General features: G+C 39.4%; 1 protein-coding gene across 1 annotated transcript in view; it reads left to right on the top strand.

The window, feature by feature from the left end:
• Window positions 1-23887, top strand: part of ERAP2 (endoplasmic reticulum aminopeptidase 2) — a 49050-nt gene that overhangs the window by 18976 nt on the left and 6187 nt on the right. The window contains 6 exon segments of the mRNA XM_066383638.1: window positions 1066-1108; window positions 1111-1239; window positions 3809-3886; window positions 5273-5456; window positions 12509-12665; window positions 13574-13758. Of these exon segments, the coding sequence (XP_066239735.1) occupies window positions 1066-1108; window positions 1111-1239; window positions 3809-3886; window positions 5273-5456; window positions 12509-12665; window positions 13574-13758 (776 nt within the window).

The raw sequence follows: 23887 nt of genomic DNA, 5'->3' as shown, positions 1-23887 counted from the left end.
GCTAAAAATATCTCTGCTCCACATTCCTCTGAGTGGTTACTGCCGCATTGGTGTCCCCTAGGTTCTGAAAAATGCCAGACCAAATGTTAGGTTTGGGAATAGACTGAATGGCTTTTTTTCTTTTCTTTTCTTTTTTATTTTATTTTTTTTAGTGAGCAAGAGACAAAGAGATGAGAAACATCATTTTATAGTTGTGTCACTTTAGCTATTCATTGATTGTTTCTCCTCTGTGCCTGGGGGAGGAGGGGCTCCAGCTGAGCCAGTGACCTCCTGCTCAAGTCAGCGACCTTCAGCTCAAGTCAGCGACCTTGGAGCTTAAGCCAGCCGCCATGGGATCGTGTCCATGACCCCACACTCGAGCTGGATGAGCCCGCCGTCGAGCTGGCAACCTCGGTTTGAACCTGGTTCTTGGTGTCCCAGGTGGACAGGCTACCACTGCGCCACCAGTCGGGTGGCTTTTTGAGACCTTGTCTTTTTGTTTACGTCTGGGAAGTTATTACAGCACTTTAGGAGAGAGAAAAGAAAGTCATCATTAAAAAAACAACAACTCCTTTTTTAAAAAGAGTACGGTGATCTCATAAATTGTGGTTTCTAAAGGCAGATTCAATGTCATCCAATGACCAGAAATTCACACTAGCAGCTAGGAAGCTAGAGTTTTTGTTCTGCGTTTAATATACTTCTACAATATATTGTTCTGTTGGAATATTTAAAGTTTCCTTTAAAGACAGCCCTTTCTCTCCTGAGCCACCCACCTGTTTTCCACCATTATTAAAATGAAGGGGTACCTCTTTTCTTTTTGCTTTGAAAGGGAGTAGGGTGAGGCGTCAGCCCCTCCCCCTGGCTTTTCCTGCCAGGTGTTAATCCTCAGCTCCCACCTACACCCCTTTTTAAGGTAAATTGCAGGGTAGCCCTGTCCCGTTCCCACTGTGCTTTGCGGGGAGCCTGCCGCCTGCGTGTACCCCTCCAGCCCCACACTTGTTTCTGCCATGCCAGGATCCCTAAGTTTCTCATTTCTTTGTTTTCTCTCCTCAGTCTTGACTTAACCACAGTCACTTTCCATTTCAGCTCATCTTTCAGGGTGAAAATGAGATCAAAGAGATGACAGCTTTTAGCCTCTGCAGAAAGGAATCCCCCTCGTGGAGGTTGAATGAGAAGGGCGTTTGCTCAGACTAAGACAGGAGCGCTTCCTGAGCGGCGTTTCCACGGAGGACCCTGGATGTCAGGCCCTGCGGGAAAGGTGGCTGCTTTTCTTCTCTTGGTCTAATTAACCTCATCTGTTTTACTTGTTATGGCATTAGCTTTCTTTCAGCTTCTCTGGCAACTGTGGGATGTTATTCATACCCAGGAATCAAAGGCCTGAGCTAGCCTTGATAACAGAAATAAAGAGCTGCTGGTGGCCCAGACTGCATTATTCTCAGCTGCGGTTTTGGTAATTCTGCAGCCGCCTTTAGAAACACAGATCTGATGCAGAGGGTGGTCAGTGTATTTCTATTATAATCTACTTTGACTCTTCAATACTAGATTTCTGGGCCCTAACTTTTGTGACTGGGCTCTACCTCGTAGTGTTATGAGAGCTGTAATGCTGGTGGCCTAGGCCAGGCAGGCCCACATTGGATTCTGGTAGACAGTAGTGAAACTGCAGAGCTGGAAAGTGTTGGGCCATTCTGTTTAACAGAGTCTGGCAAGGGCGGGACGAGCAAACAGGCAGGAAAAACCGCTTCTAAGGCAAAGAAACAACAAAATGGCCTCTCACAGCAGCGGGCAGGCAATCCGCCATCTGCAGTCCCCCTGAGCACAAGCACCCGTAGCCTTACATTAGACTATACACACGTGGTGCTGCCACGTGCTCACACACCAATCAGGCAAAGTGCTTGCAGCCTAACACAGTTACTTCCCCACAAGAGCTATATAGGTTATCAGAAGAGAAAAAATATTCTGCATGTGATAAATTAGATGCTAAGACCTCCTGTTGCCTTTTTATTTTCAGTAATAGACTATAAATGTAATATCTTAAAACACATGATGTCCTTGGTAATAATAAAAGCAAATCCAATTAACCACACTCTCTTTGTTCACCAGCCTTTCCTGAGAAAACTTATTAAAGGCTTTACTGAAATCAAGAAACACAACACCTTTTACATTTCTCTGATCTGTTAGCCCTACTAAGAAGAGGAACTAGGTTAATTTTAAATGAAACAATCCAAGTAAATGTGTACTGGTTCTCATGATTATTATTTCTTTTTTCTAAAAATCAAATGATGTAATAACAATGCTAGAATTTTTCTGAGAATCAGAAACAAATTCAAGGTCTTTAACACATAGAATATACACATAGAAAGAGAATGTTTTCTCTTTTTGTTTCATCAGCTACCTGTTTCCAATGCAGTAGCAACACTTACGCTATTTCTCTATGTTAGACACAGCTCTCCATTCTTCTGTATGCCCTTCTGAAGTCTGAACCTCAAATAGCTTCGACAGTTTGTAGCTTGGCAAGACAGTCTGGAAAATCTATTGTGTGATTCATTAATGGAAGAGCAGGACACACAATTCTGTATCTTATCAAAATGTTATGAGAGAGTTCAATCGTGTGGATGGCCCAGAATAATAAACACCTACAATGACCTGTATTTTCCCTCCATGTAAGGCAGTTTTTAGATAGCTGTTATCAAATTATCACTCTCTGCTTCATGCCTATTCAAACTAATTAAATGCTATTCTCCCTCTTTTTATACCCAGTTATGTTAATCTGCAAAATCCCTTTTCTTCCAGAGCCAGGGTTCATCCAGGAACCTCATCCCATTAAGTCTTGGCAGTATCTATGTGTCTATCTTTTACCTTTAGCATAAATATTTTAATTGCTTTATTACTTATCTGTACCTTTGAGGGTTAGTAGATAGATAATCCCTCTGACCCTTTACTAGATGGACTCTGTGTATATTGTTTCTTTTATACTGCTCCAAAAATTAGGGGATATTTCAAAATGAATGTGAAGTTATAAAATATCCCCTGATATTTGTGAGCAGTATATTTTTATATATTTTTGAGGACAAATGGAAACATACTCTCCATTGTACACAAGTTGGTATATATCAATCACATGATTTTACTTGTGCAGGATTACTGTAACTACGATGGCTCAGTGTGACAGAAGAAATAAATTCTAGAAACTGCTAGAAAGTTAGAAAAAATTGCCAGTTTCTATTATTTAGGATAGTAGGGCCTTTGAAAAGTAATGGAGGCCTTTTCCTCCAATCCATCCTACTGTTCTGCTCTCAGGATTTGCTGACCTACAGATCCCAAACTGTCGACCACTTACAGTCACTTAGCAGCTGGGCAGTTGAATGTGGTTAGTTTTATTGAATAAAAGGAGGAGTGAAAAGTCATACTAGAAAAATGTCTAGACTTCTAAAGGCTTTTCCCTACGGTTTTGGTTCAGTTATTCAAATTAGTATCAGGCTTTCAGAATTTTGGAAATGAGAGGGGAAGATTAGATCTTTTTTCTCTGCCTTAAAGAAAACAATAAACAGAACCTATTGTGGTATGAGAGTTAGACAGCAAATGGCACAGTTAATTGTGACACAATCCCAGTAGGTATATACTGTATTGCTGGACCTTCATAATTATCATGGAAGAATTATTGCATACCCAAGGATCTGTAGTCTTGGTCTATAAAATATATAAGGCCACTGATAATGCAAAGAAAGGATGGGTGATGAGGTGCTTTTACAGCTGATCTAAATCTGAAAACGTAAAAATTGCGATGGCCCATTTATTTAATTTGTAACGGTCTTTACTTTCTAACATGAGCACCTTTGGCACGTCCCATGGTCTTACTCCATGAGCTCCTCCACTGCAGCTCACAGACACATCCTGAAATCAAAGACAGGTAATGAACTGATTAGCCAAACAGGCATTTCAATCTGAAATTAAATATATTCTGAACTATTTGGAGTAAAGATATTACTAATAAAAATTTTAAGTTTGGGGAAGTTTTCCCTTAGCCACATATTAGTTACTAAAAGAGCACTTTAGCTAGAAAGTAAAATTTTCATTCAGTGAGTAGTTCTCTTGCATTTTTAGCATTCAGGGATAGATTTTATTTATATCAAAAAATGATGGCATCCTGTTTTACACCTTTTAATACCTACTAATCCAGCTGTTAAGCTATGAGCCAAAAACGTATAGTGAAAAAAAAGGGAATTTATTGTCTGTTGTCGCTCTGTTATCTATTAAATGTGTGGCTTCAAGAAAAATTTTAAGTCTCTTAAGCTTCAATTTTCTCATCTTGTTTAGAATGAGGACTAGACCTCACAGAGTTAAGAGAATCAGATAATGTTATTTTACCACCTAGTATAATGTCTTTCATATTAAAAACACTTAATATTTTAATTTCTTCTTAAAAACCTCACTGAAATTCTAGAGGGTTTCCATCATAACATCATATTCAACCTGGAGTCCTTATTTTACCCAAAATAAGAACTGGACAAATGAGTCACATATACATATTTCTTTTTGACAGAGACAGACAGAGAGAGAGAGAGAGAGGGACAGACAGATAGGAAGGGAAGGAGATGAGGAGCATCAGTTCTTTGTTGCGGCATCTTAGTTGTTCATTGATTGCTTTCTCATATGTGCCTTGACGGGGGGGGGGCTACAGCAGAGCGAGTGACCCCTTGCTCAAGCTAGTGACCTTGGGCTCTAGCCAGAAACCTTGAGTTTCAAGCTAGCAACCTTTGGGCTCAAGCCAGCGACCATAGGGTCACGTCTACGATCCCACACTCAAGCCAGTGACTCCATGCTCAAGCTGGTGAGCCCACGCTCAAGCCGGCAACTTCTGCTTTTCAAACCTGGGTTCCTCCATGTCCCAGTTTGACACTCTATCCATTGTGCCACCGCCTGGCCAGGCTACAAATACATATTTCAATGACTAGTATCTAAACCTTGAGACAAAGACCACCAATAAATTAAGCCAAATTCATCATGCTCATCATCTGCCTTACTGGACCCTTGCATGCCTTTTAGACCTGCACTGACTGTTTTGAGAACAAAGTTAGCAGTCCTTTTCATATGGATTAATTTATTTATTAACTTAATAAGACCATTATTCTCAAAAAGCATCCAGTGGACTATGAAAATCAGTTATCACCATGATCCTTCCAAAAGGTTGTCTTCTCATTGACTTATTAGTGATAGTATAGAAACTAATGGTTTTGGAGATGTTTCTGGTGTTCATATTGATAATGAAATGCCTTTGTCAATTTCCTCTTCTTAGATACTCTGGATTTACCTGAAAACACCAGTTGGGTGAAATTCAATGTGAACTCAAATGGCTACTACATCGTTCAACGTGAGGGGCCTGGATGGGACCAACTCATTACACAGCTGAATCAGAACCACACACTTCTCAGCCCCAAGGAAAAAATAGGTCTGATTCATGATGTGTTTTAACTAGTAAGGTAATGCAAAATTCCATCTAATTTCACAAATAACTGATCTATAACCAGAAATGCTAGATTTCAAAATTAAACATTTAATGTTTGATCATTCATATGATGGATTTGAACAGAGGCTAAATACTGGCCACTAGGCCAAAGCCTACCCACTGATAAGGTATTTTGACTCACAAATGTTTAAAAATTTAGTCCAACATTTTAAAATGTGAAGAGTTTGATATAAATTATGGAATCTCTTTTAAAATGAGATGACTCGGCACATGTGGGGACCTTCATTCTCACAGGGCAACCACAGAGAAGGGTGTGGCAGGGTGACCCCCTGTAGGCCAGGCCGTAGTCTTCCATGTGCCAGAGACCCAGACTGTATACATGAATGGCTGGATTTACTCACTTAGGGTAGAACCTCTGAGCATTTAAATTTTAAATGCCAAATTTAAAATTTCTTTATGCTAGTAACTTGCTGTTTCACCAAATACCTATGTAATCTGCTGAATGAAAAGTAAAAATATAGTCTTAACCTTTACAATTTTAAATAAGTTGTTAGTCTAGTACATAATCCATTCGTTTCTTAGCTCACATTGGATGAATCAGTATTAAATTGTAAGGAAGAATGGTTGCTTGTGTTTATTTCTCCTTAGAACTTCCTGGAAAGAAAAAGTGTTTTCCTTCCTTTCCCAATTATCAACAACAGAATAATACATAGAATAAATTGGGTCATAAGATAGCGAATGGGGGGTAAAATCAACAAACAACATGGGGATCAGTTGAAGTATTGTGCAGTGTAAGCTATTTCTTATTCTGAGAATTACTGTAATGTATTCATTTTATTCAGTGTGACATATTATTTCCTTTCAGATGCTTATTTAGGTCACCTTGAGTGAAAATAACCAGCAGGTCGTTTTTCAGGCAGAGCTTCTCTTCTGCACAACTGAACTCTCAAGGTAGAAAAGGAAGAGGACTGAGTGTTTAATCCTCAGCCCCATAGATCTTAGGAATATGGTAACATCATAACACATTGACGGCTAGGATTAAAATAGCCCTATCCCCCCTGGCCGGTTGGCTCAGCGGTAGAGCGTCGGCCTAGCGTGCAGAGGATCTGGGTTTGATTCCCAGCCAGGGCACACAGGAGAAGCGCCCATTTGCTTCTCCACCCCTCCGCAGCGCCTTCCTCTCTGTCTCTCTCTTCCCCTCCCGCAGCCAAGGCTCCATTGGAGCAAAGATGGCCCGGGCGCTGGGGATGGCTCTGTGGCCTCTGCCTCAGGTGCTAGAGTGGCTCTGGTCGCAACATGGCGACGCCCAGGATGGGCAGAGCATCGCCCCCTGGTGGGCAGAGCGTCGCCCCATGGTGGGCGTGCCGGGTGGATCCCGGTCGTGCGCATGCGGGAGTCTGTCTGACTGTCTCTCCGTTTCCAGCTTCAGAAAAAAAAAAAATATATAGCCCTATTCTACATTTGAGTAGATGCATAAAAGACTGGTAGGCTATTTATTGTTAGTCAAAGGAGGTTTGTCTGAACAAAGGAGAAACTCACAGTTTGCAAAGAAAGTAGATTAAAAATTTAAGACTAGAGCCTGACCAGGTGGTGGTGCGGCTGGTGCATGGGCTCATCCAGCTTGAGCACAGGCTCACCAGTTTGAGCACAGGGTTGCTGGCTTGAGCATAGAATCATAGACATGACCCCATGGTTGCTGGCTTGAGCTCAAAGGTTGCTAGATTGAAGCCCAAGGTTGCTGGCTTGAGCCCAAGGTCACTGGCTTGAGCAAGGGGTCACTCACTCTGCTGTAGCCCCCTGGTCAAAGCACATATGAGAAAGCAATCAATGAACAAGCAACCGACGAACAACTAAGATGCTGCAACAAAGAATTGATACTTCTCAATTCTCTCCCTTCCTGTCTGTCTGTCCCTATTTGTCCCTCCCTTTCTCTCTCTTTCTGTCTTTGTCACATGAAGACTAGAAAACAAGAATATTGACAATTCAGCAAATGAGAGCCAGTCTTTCCATTAGTTACAAAGTCATTTTTGCCATTTCTAGCCTATAAAGGTATGGGTAGCCTAAATTTAACAAAAGGAACACTATAGTTATTGATACATCAGTGGAAAAAAACAGTCATCTCTTCTTCACTAAATGTACAAGTTAATGAAATTAATTAAGAGGGCAAATTTTGGATTAAAAGAGATAAATTCAAGTACTGCCTCTTCACTTATTGTTTAACTTGGGGCAAGTTATTTCACCATGTCAAGTCTAAATTTTCTAGTCTTTAAAACTTTTCTAGTCTTACTTCTCCCAGGAAGAAATACAAATGGCCAACAGATATATGAAAAGATGTTCATCTTCATTAGTTATTAGAGAAATGCAAATCAAAACTGCAATGAGATACCACCTCACACCTGTTAGATTAGCTATTATTAACAAGACAGGTAATAGCAAATGTTGGAGAGGCTGTGGAGAAAAAGGAACCCTCATACACTGTTGGTGGGAATGTAAAGTAGTACAACCATTATGGAAGAAAGTATGATGGTTCCTCAAAAAAACTGAAAATAGAACTACCTTATGACCCAGTAATCCCTCTACTGGGTATATACCCCCAAAACTCAGAGACATTGATACATAAAGACACATGCAGTCCCATGTTCATTGCAGCATTGTTCACAGTGGCCAAGACATGGAAACAACCAAAAAGCCCTTCAATAGATGACTGGATAAAGAAGATGTGGTACATATACACTATGGAATACTACTCAGCCATAAGAAATGATGACATCGGAACATTTACAACAAAATGGTGGGATCTTGATAACATTATACAGAGTGAAAGAAGTAAATAAAAAAAAAACCCAAGAACTGCATTATTCCATACGTAGGTGGGACATAAAAACTAGACTAAGAGACATTGACAAGAGTGTGGTGGTTACAGAGGAGGAGGAAGAGGGGAAGGGGGAGGGGGAGGGGCACAAAGAAAACTAGATAGAAGCTGACGGAGGACAATCTGACTTTGGGTGATGGGTATGCAACATAATTGATTGACAAGATAATCTGGACATGTTTTCTTTGAACATATGTACCCTGATTTATTGATTTACTCTAGTAAAATTAATAATAAAAAAAATAAATAAAACTTTTCTAGTCTTTAAAATCCCAGTTTTAAATAATAATAACATCTACCATACAGAGTGTTTTGAAGATTGCATAAGATAAGGGAGATAAAACACCACGTATAGGACCTGCCCAATAAATTACAGCTGTTAGAATTATTAGTATTATTTCATTTATATTGTTTAAAGTATCATGTGTTGAATAAAAAAAGGAGATGACAACATAGAAAAATGCATTTTAAATAATGTGAGGTTGAAAACATGCATTTAAAATAATGTGTGTCTGTGTATTGTTATGTTTTCAACTACATAGGAAAAAAATAAGCTAGACATTCAAAAAAGAAAAAATAGCACAAAAGGATATATTCCAAAGAGCTATTAGTAAATGTGTAGGGTAGTAAAATTATGAGTATTTCCTCCTCTTCTCTAATTTCCATTTGTTCTGTAATTTGTTTATATTACTTTTATAATAAAAGTAATTATATAAGGAAACAATTTAAACTCATAATCAGTCTAAATATTTTTACTCCCTTGACTCTCTTGGAATTATATGTGTGTGTGTGTGTGTGTGTGTGTGTGTATATATATATATATATATATATATATATCTTCCTTCCATGCTCAGTAAAATATCTGTTTAAGAGTTAAAGGGCCTGACCAGGTGGTGGCGCAGTGATAGAGCATTGGACTGGGGTGCGGAAGGACCCAGGTTCGAGACCCTGAGGTTGCCAGCTTGAGCACAGGCTCATCTGGCTTGAGCAAAAAGCTCACCAGCTTGGACCCAAGGTCGCTGGCTTGAGCAAGGGGTTACTCGGTCTGCTGAAGACACGCAGTCAAGACACACATGAGAAAGCAATCAATGAACAACTAAGGTGTCGCAACGAAAAACTGATGATTGATGCTTCTCATCTGTCTCCGTTCCTGTCTGTCTGTCCCTATCTATCCCTCTTTCTGACTCTCTCTCTCTGTCCCTGTAAAAAAAAAAAAAAAAAAAAGAGTTAAAGGAAATAAACAGTGATCACATTTAGTTCAGAGACAAAATTTGACCCAGGAATGGATATTTATTTTAATTATATTTTCATATATATATATATATATATATATTTTTTTTTTTTTTGTATTTTCTCTGAAGCTGGAAATGGGGAGAGACAGTCAGACAGACTCCCGCATGCGCCAGACCGGGATCCACCCGGCACGCCCACCAGGGGTGATGCTCTGCCCACCAGCGGGCCATGTTCTGCCCCTCCAGGGCGTCGCTCTGCCGCGACCAGAACCACTCTAGCGCCTGGGGCAGAGGCCAAGGAGCCATCCCCAGCACCCAGGCCATCTTTGCTCCAATGGAGCCTTGGCTGCAGGAGGGGAAGAGAGAGACAGAGAGGAAGGGGGGGTGGAGAAGCAAATGGGCGCTTCTCTTATGTGCCCTGGCCGGGAATCGAACCTGGGTCCCCCGCACGCCAGGCCGACGCTCTACCGCTTAGCCAACTGGCCAGGGCCATAATTTTAAAATATAATTTAAGACTTGGATCTCATCTGACTTGAGTAGAATCAAAATGACAACTTTAATGTCCTTAATGAAAAACTATCTTATTTCCTCATGTATAAAGCGCACCTTTTTTTGGACAATTTGGGGTCTAAAAATTGGGTGCGTCTTATACAGTGGTTGTAGTTTTTTTTTTACTTACATTTCTTGCTTTTTTGCATGGATGAGGAGTTGTATGAATTTTATGATGAATAAAACTTGAGTTTAATAACTTTATGTAACACATTTTTTTTCAAATTGCGGGCCCCAAAATTAAGGTATGTCTTACACATGGGAGCATCTTATACATGGGGAAATATGGTAATTGTTTTTTTAGTCCCACCCTTAAAAAGTAGTCCCAAATTGGTTCCATAGGTATAAAGTGTTATTTCACAAAGGTACCATTTAGCTGAAACTATATACAAATAAGTAGATACACATTTTTCCTCATGGGCTGAAGTTTATGCTTATATATGTGTTTAATTTTTAAGGTAAACAAACATTCAGATAACATTTTGTGCAGGTGGTGAGGAGTTGAATTTTTATTAAACAATTACTATAAAAAAAGAAAAATCCTTTTATATAAATATTAGGTTTAAATTTTTTTCAAGTAGGCATATATAGTTTTCTAATAATGGCATTTGTTTTAGTAAGAATCAAATTAGTCTGGGTCAGAAAGAAAAACATGACTAATATAAAGTAATCTTTATATGTGAGACATTCTTTATAAAATTGAGACCATAGAATATGACACCCAGTTTCTTCCGGTTGCTGATGCTTAAAAATATCAACTACTCCATGTATTATAATACTTATAAATGTGAAAAGAAATGGTGACATTTTGTGCATTTGTGTTTTATAAAATACAGCAGACCGTATGGTCTAGCCCCCCTTTCTCCAGACAAAACCTTTGGAAAAATGTAGTGGAATAACCCATTGCATGGCCTTGGATGGGAACACAGCCAACAAGAAATGAATGTTTTGCCAAGAAAATTGTTTTGTGACTTGAAGGCGGGTCACTGAAACAGGTCTATGTGACTGAAGGCAGTTGCTGGGCTTTTCTCAGTAAAACATTCTCATAAGATTTCTGTACTTTCCAAGGTTATCCCTTAAGATAAGGAGAGGAATGTTGTGGGATCCATAGAAGCAATAGCAATTAATGCCTTCTGATATTATGTTGTTACTAAGCTATCTTGCAGGTGCACTCTATGTATCTTTAAGTAAAAGTTACTCTTGATGTTATGCCAATTTCTCAGTAAACAAGCTTTTTGAAGTCTTGTGAATAAAATTAGGACACTGCATGAACTCGGGGCCATTTGCCTGAGCGAGTGGTAGTCCTTTGCTAGTCCTTGATGATTCCATCTGCTGATCTCTCTCTCTCTGCGCCCCCGACTCACAACAACAGAAAAATTTCCATTAGTCTATTTAAAGCAGTATGTCATTGTGATTGAGAATAGTAAAGTCACAACAAAAGTTAGTTCTTATTAATTTTACTTCTTTCTAGTTTCAGTTTTCTCTTTTTAAATCAGAATTTAAAAATGTTAAAAGCCCAAGGAAGTAGGGCATTATGTTAAAGAAAAATTTAATAGACATCCTTTATTCTGGAATCCGTTCCTATATCAAACTGTTATGCTTAATATGGGAGTCTGAAACTGGCAAGCATGGCTTCAGTCTTCTGTGGGGGACACACGTCCTTTTAACAGACACATGAGAACCACCTTATAAAAGTGACATGGCAATGATGTTATTTCTTCTACAGAAGAGATCTTATCACTTTGGTATTCAGAATAATAGTTTGGTTGTTTGTTCTTTTTACTAAAAGAAAATGTAGAGAATATATATAACTTTAGAATCTAACTTTATTTTTATAAAGATATTATAAATGTAAGATGTTTTATAAGATGATAAGATGATAAATATGAGATGGAAATGCCTGTTTTATTCCACTCACAATAATACTTCTCTATTAGGCTCTAAGAGGAACATAAAAAAAAGAAAAGTCCTGATATCTATCCTCAAAGTTCCAAATTCACTTGGAGGAACAATTCAAAGCCACAAATTAAACAATTAGAGAATGACATGATATATGAACACTTTGATGTTATTTGGTACCACATATTAATGTTACCTAATATTTATTTCATTTATAGAACTCCCATATGCTAATCAATATTCTACTTGCTTTATATATATTAACTGATTTAATCTTTATAGCTATAAAAGAAGATATTATTATTTCCCCCATTAGATAAGGGAGGCAACTGAGGCCCAGAGAAGTTAGGTAATTATTCCAAGGTTACACAGCTAGTGAGTGGCACAACTACGATTTAAACCAAATGGCTTGGCTGTAATGAACTTCTGGTATTGCTCTCTATCTCATAGGCAATATTAAGAATACTAACTGTAAGATGTACACAAAACACTGGCATTTGTTTCATTTCTCAGTGCAGGAAGGTTGACCTTAGACAAAGCCCTTGACCTGACTCACTATCTCCAACATGAAACAAACGTTCTTGCCCTTCTCAAAGGTCTGGAATACTTAGAATTGTTTTACCACATGATGGACAGAAGGAATATTTCAGATGTCACCAAAAACTTCAAGGTTTGTGTTACATTCAGAAAATTTGTCAAGTAATAACCCAGTGTCTAAGGGATCAGTAAGACTCAGTCTGTTTTCTGTGGACTCTTGGGGTTAAATTTTTGAGAATTTAAGGAAATTGGCTGGTAGCAGAGTTCACAGCACACTACCTAGTGATTAGATGTCCCTTGTTCCTTGCCATCACCATCTAAGAGCCATGCCAGAACCATGAGCAAAATCATCCTTCGTAAGGTGGTTTTTATCTTATTTCAATTGATAGTTTCCTCTCAGATAGGATATTAAATCATATTTTCAATGTAAGCACTAACTCTGTTTCTTAATCATGGTGGGTTGGGGTCATAAAAAGAGAAGAGAGCCCTGGCTGGTTGGCTTAGTGGTAGAGCATCAGCCTGGCGTGCAGAAGTCCCGGGTTCGATTCCCGGCCAGGGCACACAGGAGAAGCGCCCATCTGCTTCTCCACCCCTCCCCCTCTCCTTCCTCTCTGTCTCTCTCTTCCCCTCCCGCAGCGAGGCTCCATTGGAGCAAAGTTGGTCCGGGCACTGGGGATGGCTCCTTGGCCTCTGCCCCAGGCGCTAGAGTGGCTCTGGTCGCAATAGAGCGATGCCCCAGAGGGGCAGAGCATTCCCCCTGGTGGGCAGAGCATCGCCTCCTGGTGGGCGTGCCGGGTGGATCCCGGTCGGGCGCATGCAGGAGTCTGTCTGACTGTCTATCCCCGTTTCCAGCTTCAGAAAAATACAAAAAAAAAAAAAAAAGAGAGAGAGAGAAGAGAAATATGAAGATAAGTAGTTCTGTGTTTCGGGAAAGGTTCATGCAGATAGTTTAGAGTGTTTAGAGTTGAGCCTTTAGAGGGATCAGAGCTGTGTTGAGAACTAAATTTAGCCTGTCTGTAAACTATCCTGTGCTTTCTGCAGCATTACCTTCTTCAGTATTTTAAGCCAGTGATTGACACGCAAAGCTGGAGTGATGAGGGCTCATTCTGGGGCAGGATGCTCCGTGCTGCCCTCATGAAGCTGGCCTGTAACCTGAACCATGATCCTTGCACCCGGAAGGCAACTGAACTCTTCTTTCAGTGGAAGGAATCCAGTGGAAAATTAAAGATCTTTGTAAAAGTCTTTGCTCATGATTGACAATAGAGCTAAAACCTTTTAGTAAGGATAGAAAAAAAAAAAAGACATGCTGGGAATTATATACCCTTGTTTATGCTTCCACATAGTAAGTACTCAATAGATATTTTTTGGAAGGTGAGGTTTAAGTACCTAAAGGGGAGAGCTAACTAAACAATGGCATGGTAACAGAAAGGTAGCCAGAGGGTGGAAGCAAAGGGGAACCCATTTCCAAAAGTGATGCCACTTAGTTATTTGTTTGTTTGTATTTGTATTTATTTTTTTGTATTTTTTTGAAGTGGGAAGAGGGGAGGCGACAGACTCCTGTATGTGCCCAACTGGGATCCACCCGGCATGCCCACCAGGGGGCGATGCTCAGCACCTCCGGGGCGTTGCTCCACTGCAATTGGAGCCATTCTAGCACCTGAGGCGGAGGCCATGGAGCCATCCTCAGCACCCGGTTCAACTTTGCTCCAATGGAGCCTTGGCTGTGGGAGGGGAAGAGAGAGACAGAGAGGAAGGAGAGGGCGAGGGATGGAGAAGCAGATGGGTGCTTCTCCTGTGTGTCCAGGCTGGGAATTGAACCTGGGACTTCCACATACCAGGCTGATGCTCTGCCACTGAGCCACTTATTTATTTATTTTAAGTGAGAGGAAGGGAGATAGAGAGACAGACTCTCACATACACCGCAACTGGGATCTATCTGGCAAACCCCATCTGGGCCAGATGCTCTGCCCATCTGGGACCATGCTTTTAACAGAGCTATTTTTAGCACCAGCTGCGGAGGCTCCACAAAGCTATCCTCAGTGCCGCTGGCCAACTAGCTTGAACCAATTCAGCCATGGCTGCAGAAGAGGAAGAGAGAGAGAGAGAGAGAGAGAGAGAGAAAGGGGAAAGGGAGGGGTAGAGAAGCAGATGGTCACTACTGTGTGCCCTGATCCAGAATTGAACCCAGGACTTCCACACACAAGGTTGACACTCTACCACTGAGCCAACTGGCGAGGGCTGTGATGCCATTAAAAGATAAAAAATCAATATAAAATGTACAAGCAATTAAAACATCAGTGATCATCTGATGAAACTTGTGAAAAACTGGGGAGGTGACCTTTTTAAAAAGAAAATATATTTACTTCCTCATTAACCAATACCACTGACCAAACCTTGGCCCCAATTTCCAACTTTGATGGGAAACGAATTATGTGAAACATTTAAAAGGTGTACACGGCAGCTTGATTGACTCCTTGGTTAGTGTAATCAGGAAGATGCCCAGTGATCAAATGGATTACGTTGCAGTTCAGTTTAGTGGCTGCAACCCATAGGCACTAACAGAACCCACAATCATCTCAATGAAGGCCTTGATTTCTGTCCAACACATGATTTTTATATTGTTATTATGAAAATTCTGACTCTAGAGTTAGATGCTTTTGGAAATCAAATCTGTTTGTGATTAAGGAAGATTTGGTTTTCTTAAAATAGAGGAAAAATTTTTACCACTTTAGTTCCATGTACTGAAATGGTGTCAGCTTTTCCTGTGTAAAATTGCTATGATATGCTATCATACCTTTTCTCCATGTAATCACATTTTAGTGAGCATTTGAAATCTTTTCTTGAATTCCTCCTTTAGAAAAAAACAATCCCAGGAGACCTGAAGATGGCAGCAGAGTAAGTAGACACAAAGACTCCCAGCTCACACCACCGAACTGGATTATAAACTAATTTATGAACAATCAGTGTGAAAAACCAAATCTGGACTACAAGAACAGCTTTCAAAAACCAAGGAGCAAAGAAGTCACAACAAACCTGGTACTGAGCGCCTGAATCTCCCCTGCTTACAGGAACGGGGTGGGGGGGGGGGTGAGGCTGGGCTCTCACTCCAAGGAAAAGAGCAGTAAATACTGCTCACAGCCACTTGCCTGGTGACCAGGGAACGAGGTGTGTTGAAAGGGCCTGCTTGTCTTCCAAAAAGAAAGGAGAGAGAGAGAGAGAGATGGATGGTGAGGGGGAGAGGAATATAGGTGATGACATAAAAAGCTGACTCATTCAGTGCTGGAGGCAGCCATAACTGGGGGAGGGGCTGATCCTTCCACAAAGAAAAATACAAAAGTACTTCCAGGTCACAGAGATACAGACATCTCTCCAGCTCCAATCAGCCCAACAAGACACAGCTGAAAACAAGAAGTAGGGAGGAGGGGCAGTAACTCAGGTCTCCATGGAGATCTGAGATAGACCTCCCCCTACTGAAGCTGAGAAAGCAACCCACCCCCAGAGAGATTAACTGGCAGAAGAGGACTTCAGAGTCTCAGGTCACACCCACGGCATTCCTGGATACAGTTTCAAATAAGCCCCCGCTGAGATCAGCAAACAAGACAATCACCTGTTAAGAAAACAAACAAATCAAGCTTCAAAGCTGCCCAAATCCAAAAGTGGATTACAAATAATAGCTGATGCCAACCCAAGAAGACCTAGAAACAACACAAGTAAAAACTGGAGGCAGACAACACCAAGCCTAGACTCAACCAGCTCTACAAAGAAAATACCCAGACACCCAGGCACAATGAGAAGACAAAGAAGTGCAATCCAACTGAAACCACAAGAGAGACCTTCAGGAGATGAACTGAGTGATATGGAAATAATCAAACTTCTAGATGCGGAGTTTAAAATAATGAGTGTAAGGATGCTTAGGGATCTTAGAACAACAATGGATGGTCATCATGAACACCTAAATAAAGAAATAGCAAGTATAAAAAATGATATTGAAATATTAAAAAAGAATCAGTGGGAGATGACAAATACAATATCAGAAATGAAGACCACAATGAAAGGAATTAAAAACAGGATAGATAGAGCTGAGGATCGAATCAGTGAGTTGGAGGACAACTGGAATGAAGGCATGAAAGCAGAGAAGAAAAAAGAAAAGAGACTCAAAAGGTCTGAAGAAATTCTAAGAGAGCTCTGTGACAACATAAAGAGAAATAACATCCGCATCATAGGGGTTCCTGAAGAAGAAGAGAAAGAACAAGGGATAGAGATTTTGTTCAATCATATCATAGCTGAAAACTTCCCTAAATTAATGCAGGAGAAACTCTCACAAATTCAAGAAGCACAGAGAACTCCACTCTTAGAAAAAAAGGCTATCACCTACAAAGGAGCCCCCATAAGGATGACATCAGACTTCTCAACAGAAACACTTGAAGCCAGAAGGGAATGGCAAGAAATATTCAAAGTAATGCAGAACAAGAACCTACAACCAAGACTACTTTATGCAGCAAGGCTATCATTTAAAATTGAAGGAGAAATAAAAAGTTTCCCAGACAAAAAATAACTCAAGGAATTCATTACACCAAACCAATGCTGCAGGAAATGTTAAGGGGCCTGTTGTAAACAGATCAAAGTGGGAAAAGAATATAGCAAAAGAGGAATACAGCTTTAAAGAATAAAATGGCAATAAACAACTACATGTCAATAATAACCTTAAATGTAAATGTATTAAATGATCCAATCAAAAGTCATAGGGTAGCGCCTGACCTGTGGTGCCACAGTGGATAAAGCATCAACCTGGAATGCTGAGGTCACCGGTTCAAAACCCTGGGCTTGCCTGGTCAAGGCTCATATGGGAGTTGATCCTTCCTGCTCCTCTCTTCTCTCTCTCTCTCTATCTCCTGTCTAAAATGAATAAATAAAGTCTTTAAAAAAAAAAGTCATAGGGTAGCTGCATGGATAAGAAAACAGGACCCGTACATATGCTGTCTATAAGAGACACACCTCAAAACAAAAGATGCACATAGGTTGAAGGAAAAAAGATGGAAAAAAACACCATGCAAATGGAAATGAAAAAAAAGCTGGGGTAGCAAAACTTATATCAGACAAAATAGACTTTAAAACAAAGAATATAGTAAGAGGTAAAGAAGGCCACTACATAATGATAAAGGGAGCAATCCAACAGGAAGATATAACCATTATAAATATCTATGCACCTAATATAGGAGCACCTAAATATATAAAGCCGACTTTGATGGATATAAAGAGTGAGATCAATAACAACACTATAATAGTAGGGGATTTTAATACCCCATGAACATCATTAGATAGATCCTCAAGAAAGAAAATTACCAAAGAAACAGCAGACTTATTGGACACACTAGATCAACTCAATTTAATAGATGTCTACAGAATCTTTCACCCTAAAGCAGCAGAATATACATTCTTTTCAAGTGCTCATGGTACATTCTCTAGGATAGACCACATGTTAGGGCACAAAAGTGGTCTCAACAAATTTAAGAAGATTGAAATCATATCAAACACTTTCTCTGATCACAATGGCATGAAACTAGAAATCAACCACAAAGAAAAGCTCAAAAATTCTCAAACACATGGAAACTAAATAGCAGGTTGTTAAATAATGAATGGATTAAGAATGAGATCAAAGAAGAAATAAAAAAAATTTCTAGAAATGAATGATAACAAGCATACAACAACTCAAAATTTACAAAACAAAAACAGTACTGAGAGGGAAGTTCATAGCACTACAGGCACACTTTAAGAAGCTAGAGAAAGATCAAATAAACAACTTAACCCTGCATCTAATAGAACTAGAAAAAGAACAGCAAGTAAAGACTAAATGTAGTAAAAGGAAGGAAATAATAAAGATCAGAACAGAAATAAATGACATAGAGACTAAAGAAACAATACAGAGGATCAATGAAACTAGGAGCTGGTTTTTTGAAAAGGTAAACAAGATTGATGAACCTTTAACTAGACTCACCAAGAAAAAGAGAGAGAGGACTCAAATAAATAAAATTAGAAATGAGAGTGGAGAAATAACAACTGACAACAGAAATACAAAGGATTGTAAGAAAATACTATGAAGAACTGTATGCCGAAAAACTAGACAATTAGATGAAATGGACAAATTCCTTGAAACATACAATCTTCCAAAAATCAATCTGGAAGAATCAGAAAACCTAAACAGACTGATTACAATAAATGAGATTAAAACAGTTATCATAGAACTCCCAACAAAGAAAAGTCCTGGGCCAGATGGCTTCACAAGTGAATTCTACCAACTATTCAAAGAAGAACTAACTCCTATCCTTCTCAAGCTATTTCAAAAAATTCAAGAGGAAGGAAGACTTCCAAGCTCCTTTTATGAGGCGAGCATAATTCTGATTCCAAAACCAGGCAAAGACAACACAAAGAAAGAAAATTATAGGCCAATATCCCTGATGAATTTAGATGCTAAAATCCTCAACAAAATATTAGCAAATCAGATCCAACAATATATGGAAAAAATCATACTCCATGATCAAGTGGGATTTAGTCTGGGGAGGCAAGACTGGTACAATATTCGCAAATCTATCAATGTTATTCATCACATAAATGAAAGGAAGGAGAAAAACCACATCATAATTTCAATAGATACAGAAAAAGCATTTGATAAAATCCAGCACCCATTCATGATCAAAACTCTCAGCAAAGTGGGAATACAGGGAACATACCTCAATATGATAAAAGCCATCTATGACAAACCCACAGCCAATATCATACTCAATGGGCAAAAATTAAAAGCAATCCCCTTAAGATCAGGAACAAGGCAGGGGTGCCCCCTTTCACCACTCTTATTCATCATAGTCCTGGAAGTCCTAGCCACAGCAATCAGACAAGAAGAAGAAATACAAGGCATTCAAGTTGGAAAAGAAGAAATAAAGCTATCATTATTTGCAGATGATATGATATTGTATATAGAAAATCCTAAAGTCTCAGTCAAAAAACTACTGGACCTGATAAATGAATTCAGCAAGGTGGCAGGATATAAAATTAATACTCAGAAATCAGAGGCATTTTTATACACCAACAATGAACAGTCAGAAAGAGAAATTAAGGAAACAATCCCCTTCACTATTACAACCAAAAAAATAAAGTACCTAGGAGTACATTTAACCAAGGAGACTAAAGACTTGTACTCAGAAAATTATAAAACATTGATAAAAGAAATCAAGGAAGATACAAACAAGTGGAAGCATATAACATGCTCATGGTTAGGAAGAATAAACATCATTAAAATGTCTATATTACTCAAAGTAATTTATAAATTCAATGCAATACCAATTAAAATACCAATGACATACTTTAAAGATATAAATCACATATTCCAAAAATTTATATGGAACCAAAAGAGAGCACGAATAGCCTCAGCAATCTTAAAAAAGAAGAATAAAGTGGGAGGTATCACACTTCCTGATATCAAGCTATACTACAAGGCCATTGTACTCAAAACAGCCTGGTACTGCCATAAGAACAGGCACATAGATCCATGGAACAGGACGGAGAACTCAGAAATTAACCCACAGCTTTATGGACAACTGATATTTGACAAAGGAGGTAAGAGCATACATTGGAGTAAAGACAGCCTCTTTAACAAATGGTGTTGGGAAAATTGGACAGCAACCTGCAAAAAAATGAAACTAGACCACCAACTTACACCATTTACAAAAATAAACTCAAAATGGATAAAAGACTTAAATGTAAGGCGTGAAACCATAAGCATCTTAGAAGAAAACATAGGCAGTAAGCTCTCCGACATCTCTGGCAGCAATATATTTGCTGATTTATCTCCACGAGCAAGTGAAATAAAAGACAGGATAAACAAATGGGACTATATCAAACTAAAAAGCTTTTGCACAGTCAAAGACAAAAAGAACAGAATAAAAAGACAAACTACACAATGGGAGAACATATTTGACAATACATCTGATAAGGGGTTAATAACCAAAATTTATAAAGAACTTGTAAATCTCAACACCAGAAAGACAAACAATCCAATCAAAAAATGGGAAAAAGAAATGAATAGACACTTCTCCAAAGAGGATATACAGATGGCCAATAGGCATATGAAAAAATGCTCAACATCATTAATCATTAGAGAAATGCAAGTTAAAACCACAATGAGATATCACCTCACACCGGTTAGAATGGCGCTCATCAACAAAACAACACAATAAGTGCTGGCGAGGATGTGGAGAAAAGGGAACCCTCCTGCACTGCTGGTGGGAATGCAGACTGGTGCAGCCACTGTGGAAAACAGTATGGAGATTCCTCAAAAAACTGAAAATCGAACTGCCTTTTGACCCAGCCATCCCACTTTTAGGAATATACCCCAAGGACACCATAGAATGGTTCCAGAAGGAGAAATGCACCCCCATGTTTATAAGCAGCATTGTTCACAATAGCGAAGATCTGGAAACAACCCAAGTGTTGGTCAGAGAACGAGTGGATTAAAAAGCTTTGGTACATATATACTATGGAATACTACTCAGCCATAAGAAATGATGACATCGGATCATTTATAATAACATGGATGGACCTTGATAACATTATACGGAGTGAAATAAGTAAATCAGAAAAAATTAAGAACTATATGAACCCATGCATAGATGGGACATAAAAATGAGACTCAGAGACATGGACAAGAATGTGATGGTAACAGGGAGTGGGGTGGAGGGGTGGCCAGGGGGCGAGGAAGGAGAGGGAGGGAGTGGGGGGAGGGTAGGGGCACAAAGAAAACCAGATAGAAGGTGATGGAGGACGATTTGACTTTGAGTGAGGGGTATGCAGCATATTCAAAGGTCAAAATAATCTGGCGATGTTTTCTTGGAACATATGTACCCTGATTTATCAATGTCACTGCATTAAAATTTATAAAAATAAGATTAAAAAAAACAACTAACAGCTAATAAAAGAATATGAAAAACTATATTCCAACAATGGATACAATTTTCTCTTTATTTGACTAGCCCAGGTTAAACTTAATAAATATGCTATTAACAAAATTATGAGGCAGGGGGGCACTGTTTTCAGGAGAATAGTTTGACAATATTTAGCAAGATTTTTAATCATACACTTGATTTGTATCAGCAATTATACTCTTAGAAAGTCATAAGAGCAAGAATGTATACACAAGACACTGATGTCAGCACTGTTTATAAGGTTGTAGAATTAAAAACAAATGCCCAGTCATTAGGACTAATTGAATCAATGGTGAATCATCCACACAAAGAAAAACTATGCAGTCTTTAAAAATAACATTAGAACATACAGACAGCCAATAGACATATGTAAAGATGCTCAATGTCACTAATCATCAGAGAAATGCAAATTAAAACTACAATGTTATCATTTCACACCTGTCAGAATGGCTAACATCAATAAATCAACAAATATGTGTTGACGAGGACGTGTAGAAAAGAAAACCCTCTGCACTGTTGGTGGGAATGCAGACTCATGCAGCCACTGTGGAAAACAGTATGGAGTTACCTCAAAAAATAAAAACGGAACTGCCTTATGATCCAGCAATTCCAATTCTGGGAATTTATCAAAAAAAACATTGTAACACTAATTCAAAGAATATATGCACTGTTATGTTCATTGCAGCATTATTTACAATAGCCAAGATGTGGAAGCAGCCTAAGTGTCCATCAGTAGATGAGTTGGTGAAGAAAGCTGTGGTGCCTTTACACCAGGGGTCCCCAAACTACGGCCCGCGGGCTACATGCGGCCCCCTAAGGCCATTTATCCGGCCCCCGCTGCACCTCTGATAGGGGCACCTCTTTCATTGGTGGTCAATGAGAGGAGCACAGGATCCATCCTCATCTTGTGCTCCGGGAGTACTGTATGTGGTGGCACCACAAAGCGCAGCATGGCTCACGTACAGTACTACTTCCGGTGACGTGGGATGCACGCATCACGGCTCCGGAAGCGCGTCATATCACCTGTTATGGCTAGCAGTGACAAATATGGAACCGGACATTGACCATCTCATTAGCCAAAAGCAGGCCCATAGTTCCCATTGAAATACTGGTCAGTTTGTTGATTTAAATTTACTTGTTCTTTATTTTAAATATTGTATTTGTTCCCATTTTTTTTTACTTTAAAATAAGATATGTGCAGTGTGCGTAGGGATTTGTTCATAGTTTTTTTATAGTCCGGCCCTCCAACAGTCTGAGGGACAGTGAACTGGCCCCCTGTGTAAAAAGTTTGGGGACCCCTGCTTTACACAGTGGAATACTACTTGACCATATAAAGAAGGGAATCTTACCCTTGTGACACATGGATGGGCCTAGAGTGTAATACACTAAGTGAAATAAGCCAGTCAGAGAAAGACTGGCTTCACTCATATGTGGAATCTAATGAACCAACAAGCAAAACAGAGACAGGGTCATAGATAGAGAGCAGGTGGACAGCTATGGGGAAAGGGAGGTTGCGGAGGGGCTATATGAGAGAAGGGATTGAGCGAAAAAGAAAAAACTCATGGACATGAATAACAGTGTGGAGGATGAGGGGAGGGGGAAGAGGGTGTAGGGAGGATAAATGGTGATGAGGACTTGACTTGGGGTGGTGAACACACAATACAGTGTACAGATGATGTGTTGTAGAATTGTGCACCTGAATCCTATATGATCTTGTTAACCAGTACCACCACCCCAATAAATTCAATAAAAAGGAAAATATTGGAAAAAAAAAAAAAAACACGATCCCAGTTTGTTTGTTTGTTTGTTTTTCAGACTTCTCTGCTCGGATGTAAGCCTAAAATCAGTTTTAGAAAAAAATATCTTTAGCTCTATTTTTCTTTTTTTTTTAATTGGATTGTTATGAATAAAGCTAAAATATAAACATCCTGCTGCCCCATACATGATAGAATGCCCTTCTGTGATGATGCCAGTCACAGGATGGGGGCCTCACCTGCAGTAACCCGTGTACAATGAGGGGGACGGTTCAACCTGCTGAATAGGATTTTTTTTATAAATAAATTTTTTACTAATTTTAATGGGGTGACATCAATAAATCAGGGTACATATATTCAAAGAAAACATGTCCAGGTTATCTTGCCATTCAATTATGTTGCATACCCATCACCCAAAGTCAGATTGTCCTCAGTCACCTTCTATCTAGTTTTCTTTGTGCCCCTCCCCCTCCCCCTCTCCCTCCTTCCCCCCCCCCCCCATAACCACCACACTCTTGTCCATGTCTCTTAGTCTTGTTTTTATGTCCCATCAATGTATGGAATCATGCAGTTCTTGTTTTTTTCTGATTTACTTATTTCACTCCGTATAATGTTATCAAGATCCC

The sequence above is a fragment of the Saccopteryx leptura genome, chromosome 4 (assembly GCF_036850995.1).
Source record: "Saccopteryx leptura isolate mSacLep1 chromosome 4, mSacLep1_pri_phased_curated, whole genome shotgun sequence".
NCBI lineage: Eukaryota > Metazoa > Chordata > Mammalia > Chiroptera > Emballonuridae > Saccopteryx > Saccopteryx leptura.
This window is presented reverse-complemented; position numbering and strand designations above follow the sequence as displayed.